A 27,758-nucleotide genomic window follows, 5' to 3' on the forward strand; every position below is an offset into this window, starting at 1 on the left:
TATTAAGGTAAACACTGATCACAATCCCCTGGTTTTTCTTACAAGGATGTACAACCACAATCAACGCCTTATGCGTTGGTCATTGATTGTCCAGAACTACAACCTTGACATAAGCCATAAAAAGGGGGCCGATAATGTTCGTGCTATGTAAATGTTATTGTCATGTCCAAACATACTGTTTGGATTTATATGTGTGGGGGTGTTACGTGCCAGGCAGGCTGTACTTGTGTGGTTCTCCTTCCCTCCTGTGTTTCTATCTTCTCCCTGTCTTCCCCACAGCTAATCAGCAGCTGATCAGTCCCTGCCTGTGCACCTGAGTCTGATGGCTGATTGGATCCTCTCACCCTCAGCTGGCCTATCAGCAGCCAGGGCCGACCATAAAGGAGGCACCCAGGAAGTCTTCTCCCTCTCTCTCACTCTGGGCCTGTTGCTGACGGAGGAGCCTGAATTCGACTGCAGTGTTTAGAAAGTCATTCTACCTTGTTTGTTCTGACCTTTGTGAAAGTGTGTGTGTTGAGAGGTGGGGGAGTTAGGTAAGTCTGGGGTACCCTGTACATTTCTCATCACGTAGGTAACTAATGTTTAGACACTAGGTTAGCGGATTGTTGCCACCCCTGTATTCTGTTTTGTCCAGTTCTGAGTAGTTTAGTTAGTGAGGGTTTTTGTTTGAGTTTTGGTTTCAAAGGATAGATGTAGAGAGAGGCCTGGTTTTGTTATGCTTATTTATTTTGTTTGGCACAGTCTCCTTTGTCTCCTCCTCCTCTTCACACAAAGAGTATTTCTGTTCAGTTCTAGGTTTACAAGGAATAAACCTTTTATCAACCTTTACGCTGACTCCCTAATTTTTATTGGTTGTTGTGTGTTGTCTCCAGGTCCCCTAGACCTTAGTGGGGATGTAACACTAGCTCGAGACAAGTGATGACACTGATACACTGATACTGAGCGCACTGAGACGGATGATTGAATCTGAAGAAGACTGTCAACCATCTGTAAAACTACATACTGCTGAGTCAGGTCTTAAAATGTCAGTCTTGGAATGAGAATGATAATTACATGAAGTGGGCAATGTGGCTTTTAGGTTTAATTTGCAGCCTGTAATGTACCATATCTATACTATAAATGATGGTATCTATCATCCTAATGAGTAAATATGAAAAGGCTTTATTTTTGCATGATGATGTTGTTAGTTTTCCTTTGTTGATTAATGTGGTAATTTATCTGGCCATCTCCAACTAATCAATAATCTGAACATTAGGAGGTCAAAAGACGTTTAGATTTGTGATTACAGATGCTGTACCAGTCACTGATTAAAATATATTTTCCTATTCAATGTTGGACGAGATTTATATTTAACATTTTTACTACATGGTTCAGGTAGAAACACAATAAATCGCAAAAATATTGAAATTTGCTATTTGTCTTTTTGTATGAACTTTTTTTCTATTCCACACATTACTTTCCAGTAGGTCATTTCACATCTGTCCACCAGAGAGCTCAATTTGAGTGAAATTTGAGTACTTTTCCCTGTACTTTCCCCGTTTAGTTCCGTTAGTACCCCTTATGTTGCGTTCACACCAAAAAGAGTACTTAGTGCCGGGAACTTTTACCCCCATTTGTAGTGCCTGCTAGAGAGGTGGTACCAAAAAAGTACCAATTTCTATTGGCTGGGCGAATTGCAAACCATGCCCCGTAAAACAATGCAAAGTTTTGTGAAGCCGCCATTGGATTTGTGGCATTAGCATCATTAGCATTAGCTCCGCGCACCAAACGAGAGAGAATAACTTATGGCAACACAAAAAAAAACATGGGAGCGGTGGAGTGATGAGGAGGTGTCGGCGTTCTGGCGATTTACTCGGAAGGCTTCAGAAGAAGTAGAATTCTACTGAAGCCAGTCCCCAACTCCGGGGACTTCCGGCCGGGGACTTCGGGCGGCAGAATACGCCGTGAAGTTGTTTGCGGCCTGCCAGTAAACCCAAAGCAGAAGAAGACGAAGTGACGTCAGCGGCTCATTTGCGTAATCTTCCCTCAGGGAACTTATTCCGGTGTCAACGCGATTGGTACTTAGTGCCCTGGGGTTCTAAGTGCCGGGGCACTAAGTACGGCAAAGTACTTGGTGTGAAAGCGGCTAATGAGGATGCAGATCGAAGCTACAGAAAGGTTCCGAGTACAAGGGGTCCTATTTGAGTCTTGGGTGCTAAAAAAGAATAACTTGATATGACATGAAACCAAAGTATCTTCACTAAACAAATGTGAAACGCTTTGGAATGCATTTTAAAGGCTGTAACTCCTTTACACAATCTATAAAATATAAAATAAATCATATATATAGTCTTTTAGCCCTAACAATAACCCTATATAGCAGGGGTCGGCAACCTTTTTGATATGAAGTGCCATTCTAAAAAAAAAAAAAAAAAATGTATCAGCGTGCCGACGATCGTGAATTATCAAGGGGGGGGGGGGGGGGGGGGGGGGGGGGGGGGGAGAGGGTGTTGAAGAGCTCGACGAAAACACTCGTGAAAAGTGATGTTTAAAACTCAGTGAATGGGGCTCATTCACTGGCGCTTCCACAAACAACAACCAACATAATTGTTACATTCAAATGAAGTAGCCTATATTATTCAAGTTTACATTAACTTTGGATAATAACACGGGGGAAATGAGCGGAAGCGCTCTCTTTTCCTCTCTCCCCCTCTCTCTCTCTCCTGACAGCCTGTCAGTATCTCATGCAGCTCACTGATCCAGTAATGAGTGACAGTGAAGAATAAATATATTTATAACTAGTTCCAAAGGTAGATCAAATAGCTAAGTGTGTTAGGTCTAACTCTTGTGTGTTCTGCTCCGCTCACCGGTCCGTCACAGCGGGTGGAGCTGCAGGATTTCTGCTTCACACACGTTGCATACCGCTATTTTATTGTCTTTTTCGGACACCTTAAAATACTGCCAGACTGGTGAAGCGATTTTGGCGAGCTTGTTTTGCCGCACACAGAGAAAAGTGTCATGTATGTTACGTCTCACGATCGGCCTTTTTGAGTGGGGCTGCGTTGCGCGCATGGCTTCCTTCTGCAGGTAACGGGGAGACGCGCTCTGGCGGCGGTCTCGTTCAGGATCCGAAAATAAAATAAATATTTTGTACACTTATTCCACTTATTCCTAGTGTGCCACTGGTTACGGTGCCGCGTGCCATTGGTGGCACGCGTGCCAGGGGTTGCCGACCCCTGCTATATAGTATATACAAGTGTGAATATAACATATAATTAAAACTACATTTAAGTAAATTAAAAGAGGAAGGCCTTAAACAAGAAGAGACAATCCAACATATTATAGAAAATGAGGACTGACATCCACCACTTGTTTTTTTGTTACAGAAATTATGATGTTTTGAAATGTTTCAATGCTCTCCTTTTCACTGGACCCCATAACTCTAATCCTCTAACTAGAAAATGCATTTCCTGCAGAGAATGCGTGCGAATGCTGTAAACTGTGAACATTTGTGGCTGAATTTAGCTGAAAATGCCGAAAAAGCTGAATATTTTATTAGTTGAATGGTCTCTGTAGCTGCTTTTAGCTTCAAAAACCTAGTAAGTGTGTTGCTGAACTTAGCGGAGAAATGCAGAAAAGTGAAATGATTTTTAATCAAAATTGTTTCAGAGCTCAAATGCATTGCAAGGACTTTGTTGAAAACGTGAAAGTGAAATGTTAAACTGGAAGAGAAGGACAAATAGTGAAGTAGCTTAATATTTAAAAGAAAAGGTTTAAAAAAGGTAAAAACAACTAAATGTATAGCCTCAATGTCCTGACATAGCTGAATAATGTAATAGTTGAATGGTTTCTGTACCTGAAAGTAGGCTGAAGGAGTTAGCAAACAGCATTCACACTAATAACTCCTAATATTAACAGCCTCTGTATTGATTTCTAATCTACTGTTCATAGACCTGCTCTTATTAGAGAAGCACTGAGCGGTAAAACACCACAGCAACGGAGGTCTCTGCTCATGTCACTGCTTAGAGAGAGCGAGGGCTTCATACGTAAGACGATAGGAAGAACACTGTTAAAGTATCAACCAATCAATAACACAGAGACCACAGCCTGGTCCTCTCAGAGGGGATGCAGAGTTGGATGGTGCATAGGCAGAGGACCACATGCAATCACTTGACCCTCTATCTATCTGCAGGAATACTGGTGACATGTTTTGATAAGTCATTGGGTGGGGCTGTGCTAGGCGATAGAGAGAATATATGCAACAACAGAGTTCAGATAGGCATTGAGCTTCATAGTACTGCAGCAGGTAGAAAACAAAAATAGGAATCTGCCCGAAAATAGTCACCTCAGCATCTATATATAATTATTGGTACCACTTTACAATAAGACTACTCTTATAAAGGATTCATAAAGGGTTTATAATTAGGTTATGAATTAGGTTGTAAACACTTTATTAATCATTAAGAACCATTTATAAACCAGTTCTAACATAGTTTTCATACGTCAACACAGGCTCACTATTTGGCAAGATGACTAAGCCTTATATTGGCTACTTAGCGAGAATCAACTCAGTGAACAACAGATAACAAGGATGCTGGCTGATGAAGAAGATTATGTAAGCTAAGTAGCCAATATAAGGCTTAGCAGTACAGATAAATGTGGGCTCACTATTTGGCAAGCAACCGGTCACAGTTGCCCTGTTTATCTCATGTCTTATAAAAGCTTATTCATGATTTATAAAGTGTTCACAACCTAATTAATAAATGAATTACAAACTATTCGTAAACCCTTTATAAGAGTAGTCTTATTGTAAAGTGGTACCAAATAAGGTATATATAATCTCTTAGCCCTAACACTAACCCTATATAGTATATACAAGTGTGAATATAACATATAATTAAAACTACATTTAAGTAAATTAAAGGAGGAAGGCCTTAAACAAGAAGAGACAATCTAACATATTATAGAAAATGAGGACTGTGATATCCACCACTTGCTTTTTTTGTTATAGAAAGGATGATGAGGTTTTGATAGAAAAAATATGGAAGTGTGTCAATACTCTCCTTTTACTGGACCCCTACTGTAACTCTAATCCTCTAATAAATCCTAATATTAACAGTCTCTGTATTGATTTCTAATCTACTGTTCCCAGACCTGCTCTTATAAGTGAAACACTGAGCGGTAAAACACCACAGCAACATGGCAGTCTCTGCTCATGTCACTGCTTAGAGAGAGCGAGGGCTTCATACGTAAGACAATAGAGTGGCGAAGGCACCATGGGACCTTATTTCGGAAAAATAATGTATTGAAGTCAATGGAGAGAGAAAACTTATCTTTCGATCCCGTTTGAATTGTGCCATGAATTACACATATGATGTTTGTCAATCTTAAAAAAGAATTTCCATGTCAAAAAAGTCACAGTTTGTCGTAAAACTGTTGAAATATAAGACTATGAAAAATACGCAACTAGAAAGACTACAAATCCCAGAGTCCTGTAAGTGATGTCACAATAGCTAAGATCAGCGCCATATAGATATAATCTATCTATATGGCGCTGGCTAAGATAAGATAACTTTAACAAGATGCCTGTGTGCTTAGTACCAGGTTGTTATCATACCAGCAATGGGTCTTGCTCATTCTTTCGCTTCCCGTCTGATGAAAGGACTAGGAGTGTCTGGATCAAGCTAGCTAGTAGCTAGCACGTTAGTTAGCATTACAGCCGTGTCATTTTTATTAGCCTTAACATGAAGTAACATGAAGTAACCCAACATGTTAAACAGTATAGTAGTAGTCATATTTCGTGAACCCTTTGAATAGTACTGTCACCGGTGTGATCATTCTATAATACACAATTTAAGCCCGGAGGAGAAATGCTAACGCTAACGCTAGCGATCTTCTCTACTTCATGCTATCTGCACAAATGGTTGACATTAAACATTAAAACGACCAGGCAGTTCAGAGAGAATCGAAGGCAGGCAGGCAGCTTTGCATGACATTCTTCAGGACGTGTTTCATTGTGGTGATAGTGAGGGTAGTCAATTGTTTTGTTGACAGTAGTGACGGCCATCTTGGTGACGTGTGTTGTTCTGTGAGACCAGCGATGTAGTTCATTGAGCGTTTCACACAAACAAATGTGCTACTTCACAGTTTTACGACACATTTTTTTTTTTTTGACTTGCAAAATTATCTTTTAAATTGACAAACATCATATGTGACCCGCTCTATCGAAATCAGTCGGAAGTCGCAACGGCTCATTTCAAAATAAACGTGGATTTGCGTAAAAAAATATTTTTCGGGTGTTTTGTTTGATTTTAAATAAACAAAGTCTTGGCTTTCAGAATATGAAACTTTTATTTCCAAAATCACACGATAAATACATTTGTGAAGCTTGTGAAGGGAAGATGACAGGCACCTCTCGCTCGCAATCTGCTCTTCCGTAGCGCAGCTCCCCCTCCCTCCGGCTGAAATTATGAATGTAAGGCATATAGTAATCATAGATAACACGGCAGGGTCCATTACAGTTTGTTTTCATCTGATTTCAATTAAACAAAGTCTTGGCTTTCAGAATATTAAACTTGTTTCGGCAAATTTAGATGATAAATACAACTATGAAGCTTGTAACGGCATATTTACAAGCGGAGAACGGAGTAATTTAACGTCACAGCAAGCATAACAACAGCCGGTGTTTCTCGTGAGTGTTTTCCCCGGGAAACAAACACAATATACACAAACGCAAAAATACACAAACACACACACACACATACACACACACGCTCGCGAGCTTCCCCCAGACCAGTAATCCAAACGGAAATATTTTCCCTCCGGACTATTTTGATCATTTGCTCCGCTAATAATCAATCAGATCGATGGATTCCAGAGAAGAGGAAACTTTGAAGGCCTTTTTCTCCAAATGATGACTCGGTGATAGTCATTATATAATGTGACATATTTTGCTTAATATTTGGAGTACAAAAACAATCTTGATATCATTAGAAAGCTAGGAATCTCCTCTTTTCAACAGTGTATACAACTCAAAATGTGTCTTCGGGTCAATGCGACTGATTTCGATAGAGCAGGTCACATATGTGTAATTCGTGGCACAATTCAAACGGGATCGAAAGATTATCTTTCTCTCTCCATTGCCTTCAATACATAATTTTTTCCGAAATAAGGTCCCATGGAGGTCCACCGGAAGGGGAGGGACTTCGCCACTCTATAGGAAGAACACTGTTAAAGCATCAACCAATCAATAACACAGAGACCACAGCCTGTTCCTCTCAGAGGGGATGCAGAGTTGGATGGTGCATGGGTCGAGGACCACATGCAATCACTTGACCCTCTATCTATCTGCAGGAATACTGGTGACATGTTTTGATAAGTCATTGGGTGGGGCTGTGCTAGGCGATAGAGAGAATATATGCAACAGCAGAGTTCAGATAAGCATTGAGCTTCATAGTACTGCAGCAGGTACTGCCACTCTGCTCTCGGAGAAACAAAAATAGCAATCTGCCCGAAAATAGTCACATCAGCATCTATATAGAATTATTTTGGATCCATTGCTAATCCAAAACTGCTAAAACTTTTGAACTGGGGCAATCTGGAGGGTTTTTCTCGCTTATTTTCAACAGGAAGTGTTCATATCCGTTCAATGTGTGCACACCCATCCTGCATCAGATTAAAAAAAATTCAAAAGACAAGAAAAAAAAACTGAAAGGATGTTAAAACATTTATAGCTGCAGGTCCTCACACAAAACATTACAATGTAAATAACACTGAGCAGGATTCAACAACTTACATGTTAAGGTAACTATGTCTCTACATTCACAAGTTTAGGAATGTCAACTTGTGATTATGAACAACTTTTCACTGCTTTTTATTTTCCCCCAAGAAACTGTGGTCAAATGATATTGCCAAAGTAGTGAAAAGGAAACTTAAAAAAATAAATAAAGTGTAATATAGTCATTTGTGAATCACTAAAGATCAATCAGCTTTACCTCAGGAGCTCAGTAAACATAACATTGTACATTGATAAAGGCAATTCCTTTAAGTCACATGTGTGCTATAACCGGGAAATAAAGTGAAAGTGAGCAACTGTTATTATATAAAACAGACTTTCCTGTCGAGTTGAAAGGCACTTGGGTTAGAGGCACAAAACTGAAGGTGAGGATTTTCTATTATTTCCCAATTCAGTATATTCTTGTTATGCTATCATCATTTTGATTATAGTTATCCTTTTTGTGCAGTACAGTTATAGAGATAATTACTGTAAGTATGTTAACATTAGTTTTTATTTCAAACCTTTAATGCTTTGTAGAGCTGCACTTAGAAAAAAGGGAAATATATATAAACCTATATTTGTCTAGCTCTGGGTGTTTATTTGGTTTGATTGAATGTCTTTATAACTTGTACAAAAACTGAATTTGCCAAAAAGCTGCTTCTTTGTAGTGAGCAAGATTAAATTAAATATATTGTGAAGTATATCATTCTCTGGATAAATACAAAATAAGTCATTTTACCAGAGATTGCTGCTTAGTGATTCACTTAGATGTTCGGGTCTTGGTTTGAATATAGCCTGATCATAAGGGATAGAATGCATTATAGGGTATTTGTTCTTGACTGCACTCAAAGAGAAGAGCATTTATGCTGCGTTCACACCGGACGCGATGCGATGTTTGGGGGCGGCGCGATTACATGTAAAGTCAATGCAGAGACGCGGACAGACGTGTAGGCTGTAGGCCGTTGATATGATTGTGGAATGAGCATACTAGCCTGGTCGACCCGATCTTCATTCAGAAAACAAGCATTTTAAAAGGTTTTTCGCCTGCCGTCTTGTCTGCAGACTTGTCAAGCATTAACTCATGGTTTTTACTAACCGGTATCAGTATGTTGTTACTTCGGCATCATTTAGAAACGTGTATTACAATTTAATCACGGTAAAATATGTTCATGTTGTTGTAGTTGTAGCTCCCGAGCCAGCGCGTCTTGTTTGAATGATGCGAGTAAACACAGCTGTCAGCCGCGGTGAAACTCGAGCGTTTAGAGCGATGCGATAGGAGCGATTAGAGCGAAGCGAATATTCGCATCGCGTCCGGTGTGAACGCAGCATTACACTCTCCTTTATTCTTTAAATAAAAGAAAGGGGATAAGTTACATAATTTATTTGACCTTCAATGTCTGTTAGACATATTGGTGCAGTAAACATAAACAGACTTACACAGTTGCACTGAAATTGTAGATAAACTAAATATTTCAAGTCTATTTTAAAACGACTTATTTAAAAGGTTTAAGATAACACTACCCAGCTAGCGGGGAACGTTCTCACAACTTTGGCTAACGTTACCTATTGGTTCTAATAAGGTTTTAAAGAAACGTTTTAATCTGATGTTCAAAGAACCTTTTTAGGATGTTTATTTTTTCAAATAATGTTCCTATAAGGTTTAAGGTTAACTAAGACATAACGTTTTAACTGCAACATTCAGAGGATGTTTTGAGGATGTTATTAAGGCCTGAGATGACAACGTTTTTTTATAAAACGTTCCTTTAATGTGATATGTTAACAAAGGTGGAACGTTTTGCCTGCAATATTCTAAGGATGTGTTTTGGACGTTGTTGGGGTAACACATTAAAGATGTTCTTTATAAAACATTCCCTCAATGTTACATGATAACCAAAGAAGAACATTTTGAAAGCAACATTTGGATAAGGTTTTCAGGAGGTTATTCTTTTTTTTTAAAACGTTCCTGTGTTGCGAAATATTAACACGGTCATGGTCAACGTCAGATTTATTTGTAGTGCGCTTTAAAATACAAACTTGTTGCATTTGTTTGAAAAGGATGTTTAAAAAAAATCTGATGTCACCACATTTTCCTTTTTAAAAAGCATGTAATTCATGATATTGCATGTTTGCGTAGGCATGTCTGAGTTCCCAGCTAGATATTGTTGGTTCTAAAAACATTCTGAGAATGTTACCATTCATTGTTCTAGGAATGGTTTCATCGAGAAGTTTTATTTTGGTTCCTAGAATGTACTTCTGAAAGGTAGGATAACATTCTCTAAAAACATTCTTAAAATGTTTGGTGATAATATTGTTCGAACAAGGACCAGCGGATGGGGCGGCATCCGTGAAAAGCCTCATTGAGTCTGAGGAGTGCACTATGTCGTTGTAGAAAAAAGTGACACCGTTCCATTGGTCGAGCAGGAGGGACCAGAAGCGTAGGTCTGAGCGGCATCCTTTGTCTAAGGGAACATGATCGTGGAGGTTTTTAACAGCTGATGCTGCGTCCAGGAGGCGGGAGATGAATGAGCGTCCCTGTGGGATGACACGCATGGCAAAATCAAGGTGCCCGAGGAGGGAGAGCAGCTGCTGTTTAGTAATGATGTGTTGTGCACAGTAGGACTTAGTGATGTCGCGTATGCGCTGCAGTTTGTCATTTGGGAGAGACGCTTTCATCTCTATGGAGTTGAGAGTGATGCCCAGAAACTCCAAACTTGTGTCGGGGCCTATGGTTTTCTCCTTGGATAGGGGGACGCCTAGCTCTTGGAAACAGAGTTTCAGTTTAAGCAGTGAAGCGCCTGAGTTGTCCCATGGGGGATCTATGAGGAGAAAATCATCCAGCAGGTGAAGAACGGATGGGATTCTAACAACGTTCAGCAGGATCCAACAAAGAGCCTTGGAGAAGGAATTGAAAATGCATGGGCTACTTCTGCACCCGAAAGTGAGGCGGACGGCGAAGTAGAGCTTGGACTCCCACCTGATGCCGAACATGTTCCACTGGGACGGATGAATGGGAATGATTTTGAAGGCATCGGTGATGTCTGCTTTGGAGAGCCAGGCTCCTTGGCCGGCGAATTTAATTAACTTAATAGCGTTGTCGACCGAGGCGTAGTGAAGGGAGAATGGCTGCGCCATGGGACGGCCGCCGCGCCTGGGGCACACAGACCTCGGGTGCGAGTCCTTGCAGAAACTGCAGAAGTGGAGAAAAGTACAGGCTGAGTAAGTGCAGACATTTTCATTGAAATTATTGCAGATCTGCATCTCACGCCAGCGCTGCACCTGACGGCCTTGTCTGTCATTTGGGGCTTGGAACGCAGAAGGGGCTTTGAAGGCAGAGAGAGGCACTGAAGGGCAGAAAGGGGAGAGGTGGCCCGGGGTCCCGCAGCTGTTGCATGAGATGACTTGGTGGCCGCCTGTAGACAACACGAGCAGCTCGGTGTCCAGCATGGACCAGTCCAGACGAATGTTTGAGTGAGCTATGTGAAGGGCGGCTTTGCTTGAAAAGCTCTTGTGATAAGCGTAGCACACACTTTTCCCGTATTTGAGATTAAGATCGCCGATCAGACCCAGATAAGCGTCTAGTTCTTGCCTCCTTCCCGGGTAGACTGAGCATATTACATCACGATATATGCCGAATGCAACCAGGAACTGGCCTATGGAAAGGTCTCTGTTGAGACGGGGGTCTGATGTTTTGAAAACTGCTGTGATGTTTCCCCCGGTGGCGATGGATTTGTCACACTCAGGGGAAGGTAGGATAAGGCTGACCAGGTTAATATCCTGCCCTTGAAGTATTTTTGCCCTGAGCCGGGGGGAAATATTAGCAGCTTGGGGGATGTAAGGCCTACCTGAAGGAGGGGGTGGGATGGCAGAAGCCAGAGAATGAGGGGAGACATCGGTGTGTGGGACTGAAAGGGCCTGACCCGGCGTGAGCACTGGCTGCGCCATGGCAGAAAGTACGGCCCTGGTGGTTGCTGAAGTGGAGGCTTCGGCTGAAACCCTTTCCAGGGACTGGAGGCGAGTGTCGAGTCTCTGCATGGAATCGGCCAGGGATTGCAGGGTGTTGGCCAAGCTGTTATCCATGTAGGGCTGGTTGAAGGTGCTTACGGGCTGGTCAGCGATGGGGCGAGGCTGGGAAGGAGTTGTCTTCTTTGAGGGAGGAGCTGCTGGAGGGCTCGACTTCCTTGTTCTTTTACCCCTGCGCCCGCGCCCTGGTCTGTCAGAGAGGCCGGCTGGAGCTGCTGGCATGGGCTGGGGAGCGACGAGTGGGACTTGGTCCGAGAGCTCGCGAAGCTGGGAGAGAGGGAGACCTGGGGCTGGTACGATGCCCTGCTGCTGTAGTTGAGAGGTGAGGAGCTCTGCCTCTGCTGTCCGTGAGGCTGCGCCGCTGTGGGCAAGCAAGCGAATGCTCGTGCGCTGTTAGCTTGAGGAAGTAGAAGCTGTGTCAGCCAGCACGTTGGGGCCAGGATCGGGATCGTCCTGAAAGGGATCGTTCTCAGAGAAGTCCGAACTGGACATGTTAAGTTTACTTTTTAGAAGCGCTTTACTTAGAAGGTTTGTTTGCGACTACCAACTACGTAGAGTCACCTGAAATGACAGCTGTCAAAGGGGGAAGAGCAGACTTAAAAGGTTTGACAGAGCGCTATGATAGGCTCTTGGGAATAGAGCGAAGTGATTGGTTAAGCTGAAGAGTGACGCCCCCGGTCACTTATTGAGAGGAGAGAGAGTAGTAACATGGGAATAGAAGTACGTGAATGAGTAAAGACGGTCTTCCTGGTTGAACTTGCGCTGAGCTTCATTTAGTGTTTGTATGTGTTTGTTTCTACTGTGTGTACTACTCTCTCCCCCCACCTGCCTGCTGGTCTGCTCTACACGGCTGGGAGCAATCTCCAATCAACCACACCTGCAAGCTGCTCATCAGCCACACTATGAAAGCCTGCAGCCTGCACTCATTCCCTTCCGGATTGTTGCCGTGAAAGGTTTGTTGCGTGCCGCTCTAGCTTTTTGCCAGCATATTCTTTGACAACTTTGCCTGCTTTTGCCTCACACTCATTTGTATGTCTCTCCCAGGAGGAATCCAAGGCCTTCCACACTCCCAAGACCAGCCAGGCCTCTCCACCCTGGAACAACTGTTTCCCACTGCTGCCATAACCAACCTCCACTCCCAGCTCCCCTTTTCTAATAAACAAATGTTACTTTCACCAGCTGATTCAGAGTCATCCTTTTACATGTGTTAGTCACATTCCAATAGTTAAGTAAACTATCAAAATCATCCTAATGACCACAGTGGTCAGTCCACTTACCCAGGAATTTTGAGTTGAACAATTACAGGAATATTATGTCTTTGTTATAATGTAAACATATTTTAGTAAATTGTTACCATAGAACATTTGCATAATGTTTTAAACATAAAGCATGTTATCCTTCTCTAAACTAATAACATTCTGGCAATATAAACAAATCTAACTTGCAGCTGAAAACGTTTTAAGAACAGTAGGGCATAATGTTCTAACAATGTTATCAAAAACATTTTAAGAATGTTTTTAGAGACCGTTATCCTACCTTTCAGAAGAACATTCTGGGAATCAAAATAAAAGCTTCTGCTGAAAACGTTTTAAGAATAGTAGGGCATAATGTTCTAACAATGTTATCAAAAACATTTTAGGAAGGTTATCACCAAACATTTTAAGAATGTTTTTAGAGAACGTTATCCTACCTTTCAGAAGAACGTTCTGGGAACCAAAAGAAAACTTCCCGCTGAAAACATTCCTAGAACAATGAATGTAACATTCTCAGAATGTTTTTAGAACAAAATAATTCAAGCGGGGAATGCCTCTACTTAAATGTCTTTAGAAATGTCCCTCTAATCACAAATGCTACAAACTCACTCAGATTCATTCCAATTTCATACATTTTCTTTAAGTAGATTTAGAATAAGCAATTTGGAGAAAGATATTATATAACAACTTGTTTTTGTTCAGAAAATGACATCACCTTACTGTAATGCAGCCACAATAACACTGATGCCATATCACAATATTGGGATATGAGATTATACCACTTGGCAATACCATGATATTCTGTGGCAATGAAATATCTTAACTCTCCACTAACACTTTTCCTCCTAAAATATAACTTAATTGACAAGATACATTCCATCAATTATGTTTAGTCTGTAATATTACTTCAATAACATTTCAAACAGTTACATATCTTAATAAAAAACATTGTAATTTAATTTTGATTTATTGCTACATATAAATTATTTGTATTTTTTCCATACTGCTGCTGCTGCTCGAGGTTAAGAGTAATACTACAGCACATAACACAGAATGACTGAGTGCAATGCAGGAAAATAGAACAGGGTCTGTTGAGAAACATCCGTAGCTGCAGCCCTGCAAGCCCGCCCCTCCCTTCTCCCCTGATTCTTTTAAATCACGTGATCTAAAGGAAACTGTAGATACCACCAAACCAGAATCAAACAGCTATACTGGACACACTTCACATTCAAACCATGTTTTTGTATTTCAATAGTATTCTGAGGTAAACTCATGAGAAAGTGTGTTTAAGTTCTAAAGTCACATTCAGATTCAATTTAAAAATGGGTGTAGAGGTCTGCCGTTGGATCTGACACAGACTAAATGCATTCAGTCATTCAGTTGTGACTATTGTCATTTGTGAATGACTAAAGAGAAATCAACTTTACTTTATGAGGTCAGCAAACATTAAGTTGTACATCTATAAAGGCAATTCCTTTAAGCCACATGGTGTGCTATAACTGAACATGAAAGTGAAAGTGAGTAGCTGTTATCATATAAAAGAGACTTTCCTTTTGAGTTGAGAGGCACTTGGGTGAGACATACAGTAACTGAAGGTGAGGATTTCTATCACTTCCAAATTCTTGTTATGCTATCATCATTTTGATTATAGTTATCCTTTTTGTGTAGTACAGTTATAGAGATAGTTACTGTTTGTATGTTAACATTAGTTTTTATCTCAAACCTTTAATGCTTTGTAGAGCTGCACTTAGAAAAAAAAAGTATATAAACCTATATTTTTCTAGCTCTGGGTGTTTATTTCGTTTGATTTAATCTGTTTATAACCTGTACAAAAACAGAATTGGCCAAAACGCTGCTTGTTTGTAGTGAGCAAGATTAAATGAAACATAATTCTCTGGATAAATAAAAGAAAGGGGATAAGTGAAATAATGTATTTGACCTTAAATGTCTGTTAGAAATAAGGTGCAGTAAACATAACTAGACTTACACAGTTTCACTGAAATTGTAGATAAACTAAATATTTCAAGTCTATTTTAAAACTCCATAGACTTATTTAAAGGGTTTAAGATAACACTAAACTGTCCTTAGCAAGGCAGAATTTCGCTTGTTGAAGTATATAGTCAGGGGTGCACATAACTGGTACGCAGGTACGCATGCGCGGCAACAATCTGAAATGCGTAACGTCACTTGTGTCACAACGCGCCTTTGCGTACCTGATAGGTCATCAAAACAAAAACACATAATTCGTCTATACGCAGGGGTGCACATAACTTTTTTAGTGAGTTACTCAGATGAGTACCAGGAGACAGCGTTTGGTACTCACCCCACATGAAGCGTGGTTTTAATAAGTGCAGTCTTCCTCACTGTCCTCCTCAGTGTCTCCTTCACTGTCCTCTATTTACACTTATTGCATGCTAGATGATGAAGATGCACCTCCCTGTCTCTTTTTAAGCCTCCGATTTGCTTTCTCCAAAACTTGTTGCCAAAACTGTGAAGTCCTTGCATTTCCTGAGGCCAAGTTGAAGGATCAAATACTAAGAAATTATCACATGACTTGTAGTTATATCTGATTTCAGAGGAGGGAAGTAACAAAGTACATTTATTCAAGTACTGTACTTAGGTACAATTTATGCTACTTTGTACTTCTACTCCACTACAGTTCAGAGGTAAATCATGTACTTTTCCTCCACTACATGTATTTAATACATTTTAGTTACTTCACAGATCTGGATGAATGATGTGAAATATAATCAAGTCTTAAATCAGACTTTAGTTCCACCTGGAGTAAATTCACAAGCTACCCTGCAGTAGCCTATACAAAGTCATTCAAACTAATTTTTAAAGACTTTAATGATCAATAATTATAAAACATATCATATACATTATTATGAAATGGACCAATCTGCAAAATGACTACTTTTACTGTCGCTACTTTAACTAGGTGTTGATGATAATACTTTTCTAATTTTACTTGAGTAACACTTCATCCACCTAACCCTGTCTGATTTCAAACTCTTCCATTAACAGCCTGAGTAAGTTTGCAGGCAGCTGTGTGTTTTACTCCACTTTGTTGTAAATAAAACTGCAGCAGCTTGACCACAGAGCGTGAACGTTGTGATCAGCTGATTTTGCGCAGTTCTCCAGTGTGTGCGCGGGGCACAGAATGTGCACAGGGGAGTCTCCCACTGCAGCCAGTTGATGTAGTTTTGGTACAATTATGTTGTACACACCGACGTTAACAGCAGCCCCGTCTGTGCACACGGCGACCAACTCTGTCGTCCAGTGATCTAAGCCTCTTTCTCCTGTGAAGCTTCACAGGTCCGTCGGTTATGTCCTGCGCGGCACAGCCAGCACCCAGTTCAATCAGTCATAGAAAGTCCGAAGATTTTTGCAGGGAGCGAAACGGCAAAGTGGCTGCTTAATCTGTCTTTGTTTTTTTTGGACATGTCTAATAATTTACTCCACTGAGTGTTGACAAGAAACACGTATAGACGAAATATGTGTTTTTGTTTTGATGACCTATCAGGTACGCAAAGGCGCGTTGTGACACAAGTGACGTTACGCATTTCAGATTGTTGCCGCGCATGCGTACCTGCGTACCAGTTATGTGCACCCCTGGTAATGATTATTATTGTTTAACAACTAAGTACATTTTCTTTGCTATCTTCGAGTATGGTTATCATTTTAGTGTCGTACCAATTTTTATGTATGAATCGTTACTGTTATTGTTATTATTATTATAAATAAGTAATACACATATACATACACCCAAGACACTGTGGTCAAGTTCTATTGTCAAAGTAATGAAAAAGAAACTTGAAATATATTATTTTCTTCCATTTCAGAGTCATTACTTGGAGTAAACGTCACCACTTCTTTACACAGACACTTCAGCTGAGGTAATTTATTTTAACAATTTTTTTATACCGATATAATTGTTGTTTTTAAATATAGCCTGATTATAAGGGATAGAACAGGACACAGAAGGCATTACCGTATAGGGTCTTTTTGCGATGACTGCACTCAAAGAGAACAGCATTAACATGTTTGGGGATAAGTTAAATAATTTATTTTACCTTCAATGTCTGTAAAACGTAAGGTGCAGTAAACATGAACAGACTTATACATTTTCACTGAAATTGTATAAAAACTAAATCTTTCAAGTATATATTAAAACTAGATAGACGTATTTAAAGAGTTTAATATAACACAAAACTGTCCCTATGGAAGTAGTACGCTTATCAAGTATATTCTGCAAACTCATAAGCAAGTACTGTGAGTATTTATTGAGTGGGACAATGTAGCTTTTTATCAAGTGAAAGTGAAAAATGTTTACAGTTTTTAGTTATTTTAACCGTGTACACATTTGAGTCAGTATGAGAAGTTGCAAAGCAAAGGGATTTACAATATTATAATAATACTTTACTATACATGATGAATGTCGTGAAATATTTGATCTCAAATGTTGTATCGATAATGTTTTTACAACAATTTCTTGTTGAAGCCATGGGAAACTCGACCCCCCCACCTCCCCCCCCACCTTCTCCAAAAGGTAAGTAACTCAACGTTTTTCTAAACATTGCCTAATAGATCAAATCAATCAAAATTAGACTAATGTTTTACTGCAAATGTTCACTTTACTTTTCAGTTCTGCCTCAAGAATGGAGGAAGGGTCCTTGGGGGTGAGTTCATTTTTCAGTGTGGTGTCTCTGGTGTTTGGTGGCTTTTATTCAAATGACAATTTTTAAAAGCACAACAATGAACCGACACACTCCTTTGTTGAGACCCACCTTTGTTATGCAATCTTTTCTATTTGTTGTCACTTTTCATAATCATGGTGGTTTCTTTTCTTGGTTCTCAGTGACACCATTATGCAAAACTGATAATAATTTGATCTAAACTAAAGTCTAATGTTTTTCCATTGAACAGAAACAAAGTGAGAGATTTACAGATTGTGAAGGATTACCAGCCTTTTAAAGAGGATGTCCAGCTCAGATGTTTGCTTTATGGACCTGTTGGTGCTGGCAAGTCCAGCTTCATCAACGCTGTCGACAGTGTTTTACAAGGCAAAATAACTCGTCGAGCTGCTGCAGATTCACTCTTCCAGAGGAGCTTCACCACAAAAGTAAGAATCCCTGAAAGCACAAAAGACACAACAACAATTAAAAACCACAGAACATATTTTTCTCTGGCTCAGTGGTTAGAGCTGGTGCCCCATGTTCTGAGACTCAATCCCTGCTGATGCAAGTTTGAATCTGGCTTGTGGTCCGTTAACACAGTCTTCTTTTTATCTCCCCCCTACCAAGAGGTTGATTCTCAAATAAACCGGATAATCTGGCCCCCCCCCAAAAAAATGTTTTGCGTTACAATATTCCGTTTTTTAATTGTAGTTTGAATTTTTTAAATGTGGTTTTTGATTTTAAGTTTTTATTTTTTTATGTTGATTTGTGTTTTTTCTTTTAAATATTTTCTGTTTTGTGAAATGATGTTATGTTTTAAAGGTTAGGGCAACCATAACGGCATTTTTTTTTGTCTTACAGTACAGAGAGTACAAAATCCAAAAAGTACCAGGGACACATTACCCTTTTGTCTTCAATGACATGATGGGCCTTCAGAAGGATGCAGAAAAAGGAGTTTGTGTGGAAGACATCAAACTGGCCATGAAGGGACACGTGAAGAATGGTTACCAGGTACAACTTGGTACAACACAATCCCACATTGTGGTCATTTTCTACTATCAATATTATGGATGGAATGTATGAAATATGAAATATGGAAAACTAACGAGACTCCATTAGAAACTATTGTATTTGTGCATGCAAATTATTATTTTATTATTAACATTTTTTTCCAGTTCAATCCTATCTCTGCCATTTCGGAAGATAACCAACACTACAACAGAGACCCCTCTCTAAATGACAAAGTTCATGTTCTGGTTTGCGTCATCCCTGGCAGCATAGCAGGATTGCATAATGATAATAACCCATCACAGTTAGTGACTCAGGATTTCGAGACAAAGTTGAGGCAAGTCAGACTTGAAGCCAGGGACATAGGTAAGGGTTGGATAATAAATGAACAAATACAATTATATGCATTGTATTTTAAAAGTATATTTAATGTATCATAATTCTAATAAAATATAATAACACAGTAAAATAACCTGACCAACTTTATTTGAACTGAATCTGATTCTCCTCTGTATTGGCAGGGATTCCTGAAATTGCTATTCTCACCAAAATTGATGAAGCCTGTCCAGAGGTCGGCAGGGATATACAGAACGTGTATAAGAGCAAGCACTTGAAGAAAAAGGTACGTTTCTATTGGTAATTTAGTTTTAGACAACTGTAATTCAAGTTGGATTATCATTTTGTTTTACACTGTTATATTTTAACAGCAAAATCTCCTTGGATCAGCAGTTTCATTTCTTAAATGTCATATTCTTAAATGTAGATTGAGAAGATGAGTGGCAGGATGGGATTTTCCACAAAACTGCATCTTTCCTGTGAATAACTACCACTCAGAGCACGAGACAAGTGATAACACAGATACACTGATACTGAGCGCACTGAGAGGGATGATTGAATCTGGAGAAGACTTTGTCAACGACCTGTAAAACTACATTCTGCTGAGGCAGATCTTGTTTTTATAACAACATGTCCTATTAACAATTATGATAATTACATGAAGTGGGCTAAATGGCTTTTAGTTTTTTTTTTGCAGCCTGTAATGCATCATATCTATACTATAAATGATGGTGTCTCTATGAGTAAAGTATGAAAAGGCTTTATTTTTCCTATATTTGATGTTTTCTTTGCATTATGATATTGTTAGTTATATGCTTTGTTGATTCAGGAGGTAATTTATATTTCCGTCTCCAGGTAATCGAGAATCTGAATATTCGTAGGTCGTAGATGAGATTTGGTTGAAACGTGTTCAGATTAATGATAACATATGCTGTACCTCTCATTGATTAAAAAGTGTTTTGTATATAATGATAATTTTTTAATATAACCAGATCATATTCATCACATAATGATAACATCAATATTTTTAAATGACATAATAAACATAATTGTTTCAATCAAGACAACAGATCAGAGCAGTTCTGTGATTTGCAGCTCATTCAGATCAAAGCAGCTTCACTTGTCTCTAAGGAAACCCTCGTCAGGTTTTAAAACATGCATGTGATTACACTCACAAAAACAATACATGGTGTTTCTTATTTTTGCTTGCATTAAAGGTTCAACAATGATGTACATTACTTGTTTAAAATATTTTGTGAATCCATATTTTGTTGTGACATTGGGAGGCTGCAAAGTCATGATAATCAGTGCCTGTTTTATACAGTGTGCCTATTCTAGGATGGTTACATGTTAATGCTTTGATTTCTATGAAGATGAAGCTGTTGATCTACAATCATTTGATTCTCACCAATAATATTTTGAACAATAAATGCATTCACACATTCAATTGTGACTTAGTGTGTACTGTAGTCGTTTGGTGTAAATCCTCATTGCTGAAAAAGTAAGGTTGAAACATATGTATTCAAACTTTATATGAATGTAAAGGATAGTCAAGGCAGCACATTTATTTGGGTTGTTGACACGCAGCAAATCATTTTTGGGTGGTCTCTGCTGTTTTGCTTCTAACGCTATGGCCTAAAATGAATAATTGTACCGTATGGTTTAACAACAGCAAACTTGACATTTCACTCAGTAACAATGCCTCTACTTAAATGTCTTTAGAAATGTTCCTCTAATCACAAATGCTACACACTCACTCAGATTCATTCCAATTTCATACATTTTCTTTAAGTAGATTTAGAATAAGCAATTTGGAGAAAGATATTATATAACAACTTGTTTTTGTTCAGAAAATGACATCACCTTACTGTAATGCAGCCACAATAACACTGATGCCATATCACACTATTGGGATATGAGATTATACCACCTGGCAATACCATGATATTCTGTGGCAATAAAATATCTTAACTCTCCACTAATACTTTTCCTCCTAAAATATAACTTAATTGACAAGATACATTCCATAAATGATGTTTAGTCTGTAATATTACTTAAATAACATTTCAAACAGTTACATATCTTAATAAAACATTGTAATTTAATTTTGATTTATTGCTACATATAAATGATTGGTATTTTTTCCATACTGCTGCTGCCTCTCGAGGTTAAGAGTAGTACTACAGCACATAACACAGAATGACTGAGTGCAATGCAGGAAAATAGAACCGGGGCAGTTGAGAAAACATCCGTAGCTGCAGCCCTGCAAGCCCGCCCCTCCCTTCTCCCCTGATTCTTTTAAATCACGTGATCTAAAGGAAACTGTAGATACCACCAAACCAGAATCAAACAGCTATACTGGACACACTTCACATTCAAACCATGTTTTTGTATTTCAATAGTATTCTGAGGTAAACTCATGAGAAAGTGTGTTTCAGTTCTAAAGTCACATTCAGATTCAATTTAAAAATGGGTGTAGAGGTCTGCCGTTGGATCTGACACAGACTAAATGCATTCAGTCATTCAGTTGTGACTATTGTCATTTGTGAATGACTAAAGAGAAATCAACTTTACTTTATGAGGTCAGTAAACATTAAGTTGTACATCTATAAAGGCAATTCCTTTAAGCCACATGTTGTGCTATAACTGAACATGAAAGTGAAAGTGAGTAGCTGTTATCATATAAAAGAGACTTTCCTTTTGAGTTGAGAGGCACTTGGGTGAGACATACAGTAACTGAAGGTGAGGATTTCTATCACTTCCCAATTCTTGTTATGCTTTCATCATTTTGATTATAGCTATCCTTTTTGTGTAGTACAGTTAAAGAGATAGTTACTGTTTGTATGTTAACATTAGTTTTTATCTCAAACCTTTAAAGGTATTATTTGAGAGGGAGTGAATAAAGTTACATTTTCTTTTCTTTTTTTTTTTACACTTGTACCTTTTAACTTTAACAAACTTTATTTGTTGTATATTTTCTGAAGTAACAATTAAACAGACTTTAAGATATTAATAAACGATAAAAGGTTTTTCCTGTGAAGCACATTTGAGTCAGTATGAGAAGTTGCAAAACAAAGGGATTTACAATATTATTTCACATACATGATGAAGGTTGTGAAATATTTGATTTCAAATGTTGTATTGACAATGTTTTTATAACAATTTCTTGTTAAAGCCATAGGAAACGACCAATAGAATTCACCCCCACCTTGCTCCCTACATTCTTCAATGGGTAAGTAACGCAACATTTTTCAAAAGATTGCCTAATAGAGGTATAAAAGTATAGTACTGTAAACTAAATGTGTGGGTTTGTTGAGCGGGACAATTTTACTTTTGATCAAGTGAAAGTAAAAGTTTTTAGTTATTTTACCTTTGTACTTTTCAAATTGAACAAACTTTTATTTGTTGTATATTTTCTGCAGTAACAAATCAACAGACTTTAACATAACATACTTTGATTGTGTTGAATTGAAACCCAAAAAGGCAGCGGGTCCACCAGACCCAAGAACACTGGCTGAATAACAAAAATATGAACACCATACAAGGGTTAATATATTAATAAATGAAAAAAAATGTTTCCTGTGCAGCTGTTAATCCCCCCCCCACCTTCTCCAAAAGGTGAGTAACATGTTTCTAAATATTGCCTAAGATCAAATCAATCAAAATGGGACTAATTTTTTACTGCAAATGTTCACTTTACTTTTTAGTTCTGCTTCAGGAATGGAGGAACGCTCCTTGGGGGTGAGTTCATTTTACAGTTTGTGGTGTCTCTGGTGTTTAGTGGCTTTTATTCAAATAACAATTTTTAAAAGCACAACAATGAACCTGCACACTCCTTTGTTGAGACTCACCTTTGTTATGCACATTTTTCTATTTGTTGTCACTTTTCATAATCATGGTGGTTTATTTTCTTGGGTCTCAGTGACACCATTATGCAAAACTGATAATAATCTTAATTAATTAACTTTTCCACGATATTCAAATTTATTGAGATGCACCTGTATATAGTGGCTTGGCCAAACCAAGTTGAAACCAAGGGATAATTAATAGTAACAGAATACCCAAATCCCCCCTTTAACATGGAAGCAGGTGGTTTGTCCCAATCTGTCCCAATTGGCTCCTTGCAGTATTTATGAGTCCTCAGCGCTCGGCCACACCCTTTGCTGAACCAGGAAGTAACCTCCCCCAACAGCCACGGTAACTCAAGAGACAAAGAAAGTAATTAAAGGTGGGGTAGGTAATTTTGGAGAAACCGGCTCGAGATCGCTAGAATTTGAAAATACACAGCCGGAAGAAATCTGCTACTTCCTTACAGAGCCCCTCCTCCAACACACACGAACGCGCACATGACCAATGAGGGCACGAGATAAGTTTGTGCACAGATGGAAGGCTGACAGGCAGGTAGGCCATCCAGTTATTTTAGCTGGGCCGGCTAAAATGATTGGTCGTACTTTTTACAGTACTACGGCTTCCACAGATGAAATTTTGTATGGATTTTTTGTCAAAGCACTTAAGATATTCATTGCTATCGGGATGTTAAGAGCATTCCATGGAATATAACAAAAAGTGTATCTCGAGCAGGTTTCTCAAACGTACCTACCCCACCTTTAATACAAACAATTTATTCAGTTAATTTATGTAATCAAAATGTCTTACACGTGTAAGGTTTGTAAGTTCAGTACAGGGTCCATTCCTGCATGCATTTGGTTGTTTGTATTCAAAGTGTTTTAAAATATTGTGTATTATCTAAGAATAGTGATAATGTATTTGCCAAACAGTGCCTTTTGTTGTGTCTCGTCAAATGTGTTATGTTTATGTATTATGTCTGTCATTTCATGTTTAGTCAGTTCATGTTTATTCACGTCATGTCAGGTCTGTCTATTTATGTCATTCATCTCTAGTTAACTCCCCGTGTTTCATGTCGTGTCTCGTTTTCCATTTCCTGTTTCATTTTGTACTTACCTCTTGTCTCTCATTTCAGGCCCCGTTACTTCCTCCCTTTGTGTGTTTTCCCGCCTCAGCGTCTGCCCCGCCCCTGATTGTTTCCACCTGTTCCCACTCACCTCATGTTTAAATAGTCCTGTCTCCCCCCTGTCCTGTCAGTTCGTCTTGTTTGTTCCCACGTATGGTCTTGCCAGGCCTCAGCAAAGAGAGGATCGTTTTCACTCATGTCAGGTTTTGTTGTTTTGTTAGTTTAAGTTTATCTTAAGTTCTCTTTTTATTATGCTTAGTTTTTTCCTCCTTGTGAGCGTTTTTTTTGTTATTCCAGTACTTACTCTGTTAAGAGGGATTTTCTGTTCAATGACATTAAAAAGACAATTTTTGTCACATTCAAGACTGTGTCTCTGGGTCGTGCATTTGGGTTCTCCAGTTTGTGTCGAGGTTGTGACATCTACAGCACGTCTCTAAAATGGCTTGGCAGAAGAAATGGCTTCATATTTTTTGTGTTGATTTGTTATCGCCACTGTTTTAAAAATGCAATCTCCATGTTTTTGGATATTAATATCGATTGTTTTATGGAAGAAAATATTCATCATTTAGCACAAGAAACTACATGGTCTTGATACCGTTCAACAATTAAGAATACATTGTTCAAATGTATTGTTTGCTGTCTCCCTGCAGTTATTGGTGAGCTTTAAATTTGTGTCAAGAATTTCTGGTAATATGTAAATTACCAGCATGACATGAAGTATACAATAATAAATAGTTTTACAGTTACAATACTGATACTGTAACTTAAAATGATGGCATTAAAGTTTCTATTTTACAGTTGAAGCACCATTACCATAAACAAAAATACAGTACTTTTTAAATGGCAGTGTTTTATTTTATAGTTAAAATACTATTACCTTAAACAAAAATACAATGCTTGGAAATTACTGTTTTATTTTACAGCTATAACACTACTGCTGTTACAAAAAATAAAGTAATTAAATATTACTGTGTTGCATTTTCAGTTAAAACACTATTACTGTAAACATAAATACAGTACTTGGAAGTTACTGTGTTTCATTTTACAGTATTTAACTTGCAACAATTGACAAGTTACTTAATGTAATTCATTTTACAGTAAGTAACTGGCAACAATTGACAAGTTACTTACTGTAATCCATTTTACAGTATTTAACTGGCAACAATTGACAAGTTACTTACTGTAATTCATTTTACAGTAAGTAACTTGTCAATTGCTGCCAGTTAAATACTGTGAATTTCACGGTACGTTTCTTACAGTGTAGATACCACCAAATCAGAATATAACAGCTATACTGGACACACTTCACATTCTAACCATGTTTTTGTATTTCAATAGTATTCTGAGGTAAACTCATGAGAAAGTGTGTTTAAGTTCTAAAGTCACATTCAGATTCAATTAAAAAAAATGGGTGTAGAGGTCTGCTGTTGGATCTGACACAGACTAAATGCATTCAGTCATTCAGTTGTGACTATTGTCATATGTGAATGACTAAAGAGAAATCAACTTTACTTTATGAGGTCAGTAAACATTAAGTTGTACATCTATAAAGGCAATTCCTTTAAGTCACGGTGTGCTATAACTGAACATGAAAGTAAAAGTGCTTATGCTTTCATCATTTTGATTGTACAGTAGCTATCCTTTTTGTGTAGTACAGTTATAGAGATAGTTACTGTTTGTATGTTAACATTAGTTTTATCTCAAACCTTTAATGCTTTGTAGAGCTGCGCTTAGAAAAAAGAAAATATATATAAACCTATATTTGTCTATCTCTGGGTGTTTATTTCGTTTGATTTAATCTGTTTATAACCTGTACAAAAACAGAATTGGCCAAAATGCTGCTTGTTTGTAGTGAGCAAGATTAAATGAAAGATAATTCTCTGGATAAATAAAAGAAAGGGGATAAGTGAAATAATGTATTTGACCTTAAATGTCTGTTAGAAATAAGGTGCAGTAAACATAAACAGACTTATACATTTTCACTGAAATTGTATAAAAACTAAATCTTTCAAGTATATATTAAAACTAGATAGACGTATTTAAAGGGTTTAATATAACACTAAACTGCCCCTATGGCAGTAGTACGCTTATCAAGTATATGCTGTAAACTCATAAGCAAGTACTGTGAGTATTTATTGAGTGGGACAATTTAGCTTTTGATCAAGTGAAAATGAAAAATGTTTACAGTTTTTAGTTATTTTAACCGTGTACTTTTTAACTTGAACAAACTTTATTTGTTGTATATTTTCTGCAATAACAATTTAACCGACTTTAAAATATTAATAAATGATAAAAACTTTTCCTGTGCAGCACATTTGAGTATGAGAAGTTGCAAAGCAAAGGGATTTACAATATTTTACATAATTATAATAATACTTTACTATACATGATGAATGTTGTGAAATATTTGATCTCAAATGTTGTATCGATAATGTTTTTACAACAATTTCTTGTTGAAGCCATGGGAAACTCGACCCCCCCAACTCCCCCCCACCTTCTCCAAAAGGTGAGTAACATTTTTCTAAACATTGCCTAATAGATCAAATCAATCAAAATGGGACTAATGTTTTACTGCAAATGTTCACTTTACTTTTCAGTTCTGCCTCAAGAATGGAGGAAGGGTCCTTGGGGGTGAGTTCATTTTTCAGTGTTTGGTGTCTCTGGTGTTTAGTGGCTTTTATTCAAATAACACTTTTTAAAAGCACAACTACTGTATGCACTTGCACACTCTTTTGTTGAGACTCACCTTTGTAATGCAATTGTTTCTATTTGTTGTCACTTCTTAGAAAAATAATGGGGTTTTTTCTTGGGTCTCAGTGACACCATTATAATCAACTGATTTTCTTTTCCATTGAACAGAAAAAAAGCAGGAGACTTGCAGATTGTGAAGGAATACCAGCCTTTTAAAGATAATGTCCAGCTCAGATTTATGGTTTATGGATCTGTTGGTGCTGGCAAGTCCAGCTTCATCAACTCTGTGGAAAGTGCTTTACGAGGCGAAATAACTGATCGAGCTAAAACAGATGCGATCGGTGGCAAGAGCTACACCACAAAAGTAAGAATCCCTTTTTAGTGTTATCATGAATGTCTTACATTGTAACACTTGAAATGTAACAACTCTTTTATCTATTATATTATTTTACTTTACTTTTAAGCAGGAGACAAACTGCTATGGTGGCCCTGAAAGTCAAAACATAAAAACCTTTCACAAGACACAACAACAATTAAAAAACATGAAGTATTTCTTTCTCTGGCTCAGTGGTTAGAGCTGGTGCCCCATGCTCTGAGGCTTGTGGTCTGTTAACACGTGTCATCACTCTATCCCCCCCTATCATAACTTTCATTCTCAAATAAAATCCTGTCTGGCCCAACAGAAATATTTTTTAAAAGTTGTTTCACATTGTTTTGTTTTGCAAAAATGTACTTTATTAAAAAAAAGATATTGATTTAAAAAATGTGGTTTTTCATTGTGATGTTTTTTGTTGTTGTTGCGTCCGGCAGTGGCTCAGTCAGTAGGGGCTTGGACTGTGAGCCGTAGGGTTGCCGGTTCAAGTCCCCGAACAGACCTAAATATGTAGTGTGGACTGCTACTTGGAGAGGTCCCAGTTCACCTCCTGGGCCCTGCCGTGGTGCCCTTGAGCAAGGCACCGGACAACAGAGTTCATGTTCTGGTTTGCGTCATCCCTGGCAGCACAGCAGGAATGCAGGATGATTCTGTGAGAAAGTTCAGGGAA

The 27,758-nt window shown here is 38.4% G+C and overlaps 2 protein-coding genes across 15 annotated transcripts in view; both read left to right on the forward strand.

Annotated features, from left to right (window-relative positions):
• Positions 1-20,499, forward strand: part of LOC117492942 (interferon-induced protein 44-like) — a 57,892-nt gene extending 37,393 nt beyond the window's left edge. For 7 of the 8 annotated variants that reach the window (XR_004556913.1, XR_004556908.1, XR_004556912.1 and 4 more), the window contains one exon: positions 280-828. The gene's annotated coding sequence lies outside the window, so the exon portion shown is untranslated. Of the gene's footprint in view, positions 1-279; positions 829-17,677; positions 17,712-17,958; positions 18,155-18,569; positions 18,720-19,237; positions 19,339-19,479 lie in introns of those variants that run through there. The other variant, XR_004556909.1, reaches the window with a different exon arrangement.
• A 950-nt stretch (positions 20,500-21,449) lies between these two features.
• LOC117492953 (interferon-induced protein 44-like) lies at positions 21,450-27,721 on the forward strand. Of its 7 annotated transcripts, none has more exons than XM_034143393.1 (7): positions 21,450-21,794; positions 22,228-22,284; positions 22,760-22,793; positions 23,139-23,249; positions 26,484-26,530; positions 26,622-26,655; positions 26,884-27,435. In XM_034143393.1, the coding sequence occupies exons 2-7, from the start codon at positions 22,281-22,283 to the stop codon at positions 27,095-27,097; spliced, it is 444 nt and encodes a 147-aa protein (XP_033999284.1). In that variant the 5' UTR covers positions 21,450-21,794; positions 22,228-22,280; the 3' UTR covers positions 27,098-27,435. The 7 variants fall into 7 exon arrangements, 6 of the variants coding, with proteins under 6 accessions (XP_033999284.1, XP_033999285.1, XP_033999283.1 ...); XM_034143394.1 differs by having other exon boundaries at positions 23,142-23,249; XM_034143392.1 differs by lacking the exons at positions 21,450-21,794; positions 22,228-22,284 and adding an exon at positions 27,526-27,721 and having other exon boundaries at positions 22,677-22,793; positions 26,884-27,079.
• The last annotated feature ends 37 nt before the right edge of the window (positions 27,722-27,758 follow it).

Source organism: Trematomus bernacchii, unplaced genomic scaffold (genome assembly GCF_902827165.1).
Source record: "Trematomus bernacchii unplaced genomic scaffold, fTreBer1.1, whole genome shotgun sequence".
In the NCBI taxonomy this organism is placed as follows: Eukaryota; Metazoa; Chordata; class Actinopteri; order Perciformes; family Nototheniidae; genus Trematomus; species Trematomus bernacchii.

Bases quoted from the DNA above. Each gene is read 5' to 3' on its own strand.
- LOC117492953 (XM_034143390.1), top strand. From the start codon at position 22,717: ATGGGACTAATTTTTTACTGCAAATGTTCACTTTACTTTTTAGTTCTG. The intron at 22,794-23,138 runs GTGAGTTCATTT...TTAACATGGAAG, and splicing joins TGGAGGAACGCTCCTTGGGG to CAGGTGGTTTGTCCCAATCT. The intron at 26,656-26,883 runs GTGAGTTCATTT...TCCATTGAACAG, and splicing joins TGGAGGAAGGGTCCTTGGGG to AAAAAAAGCAGGAGACTTGC.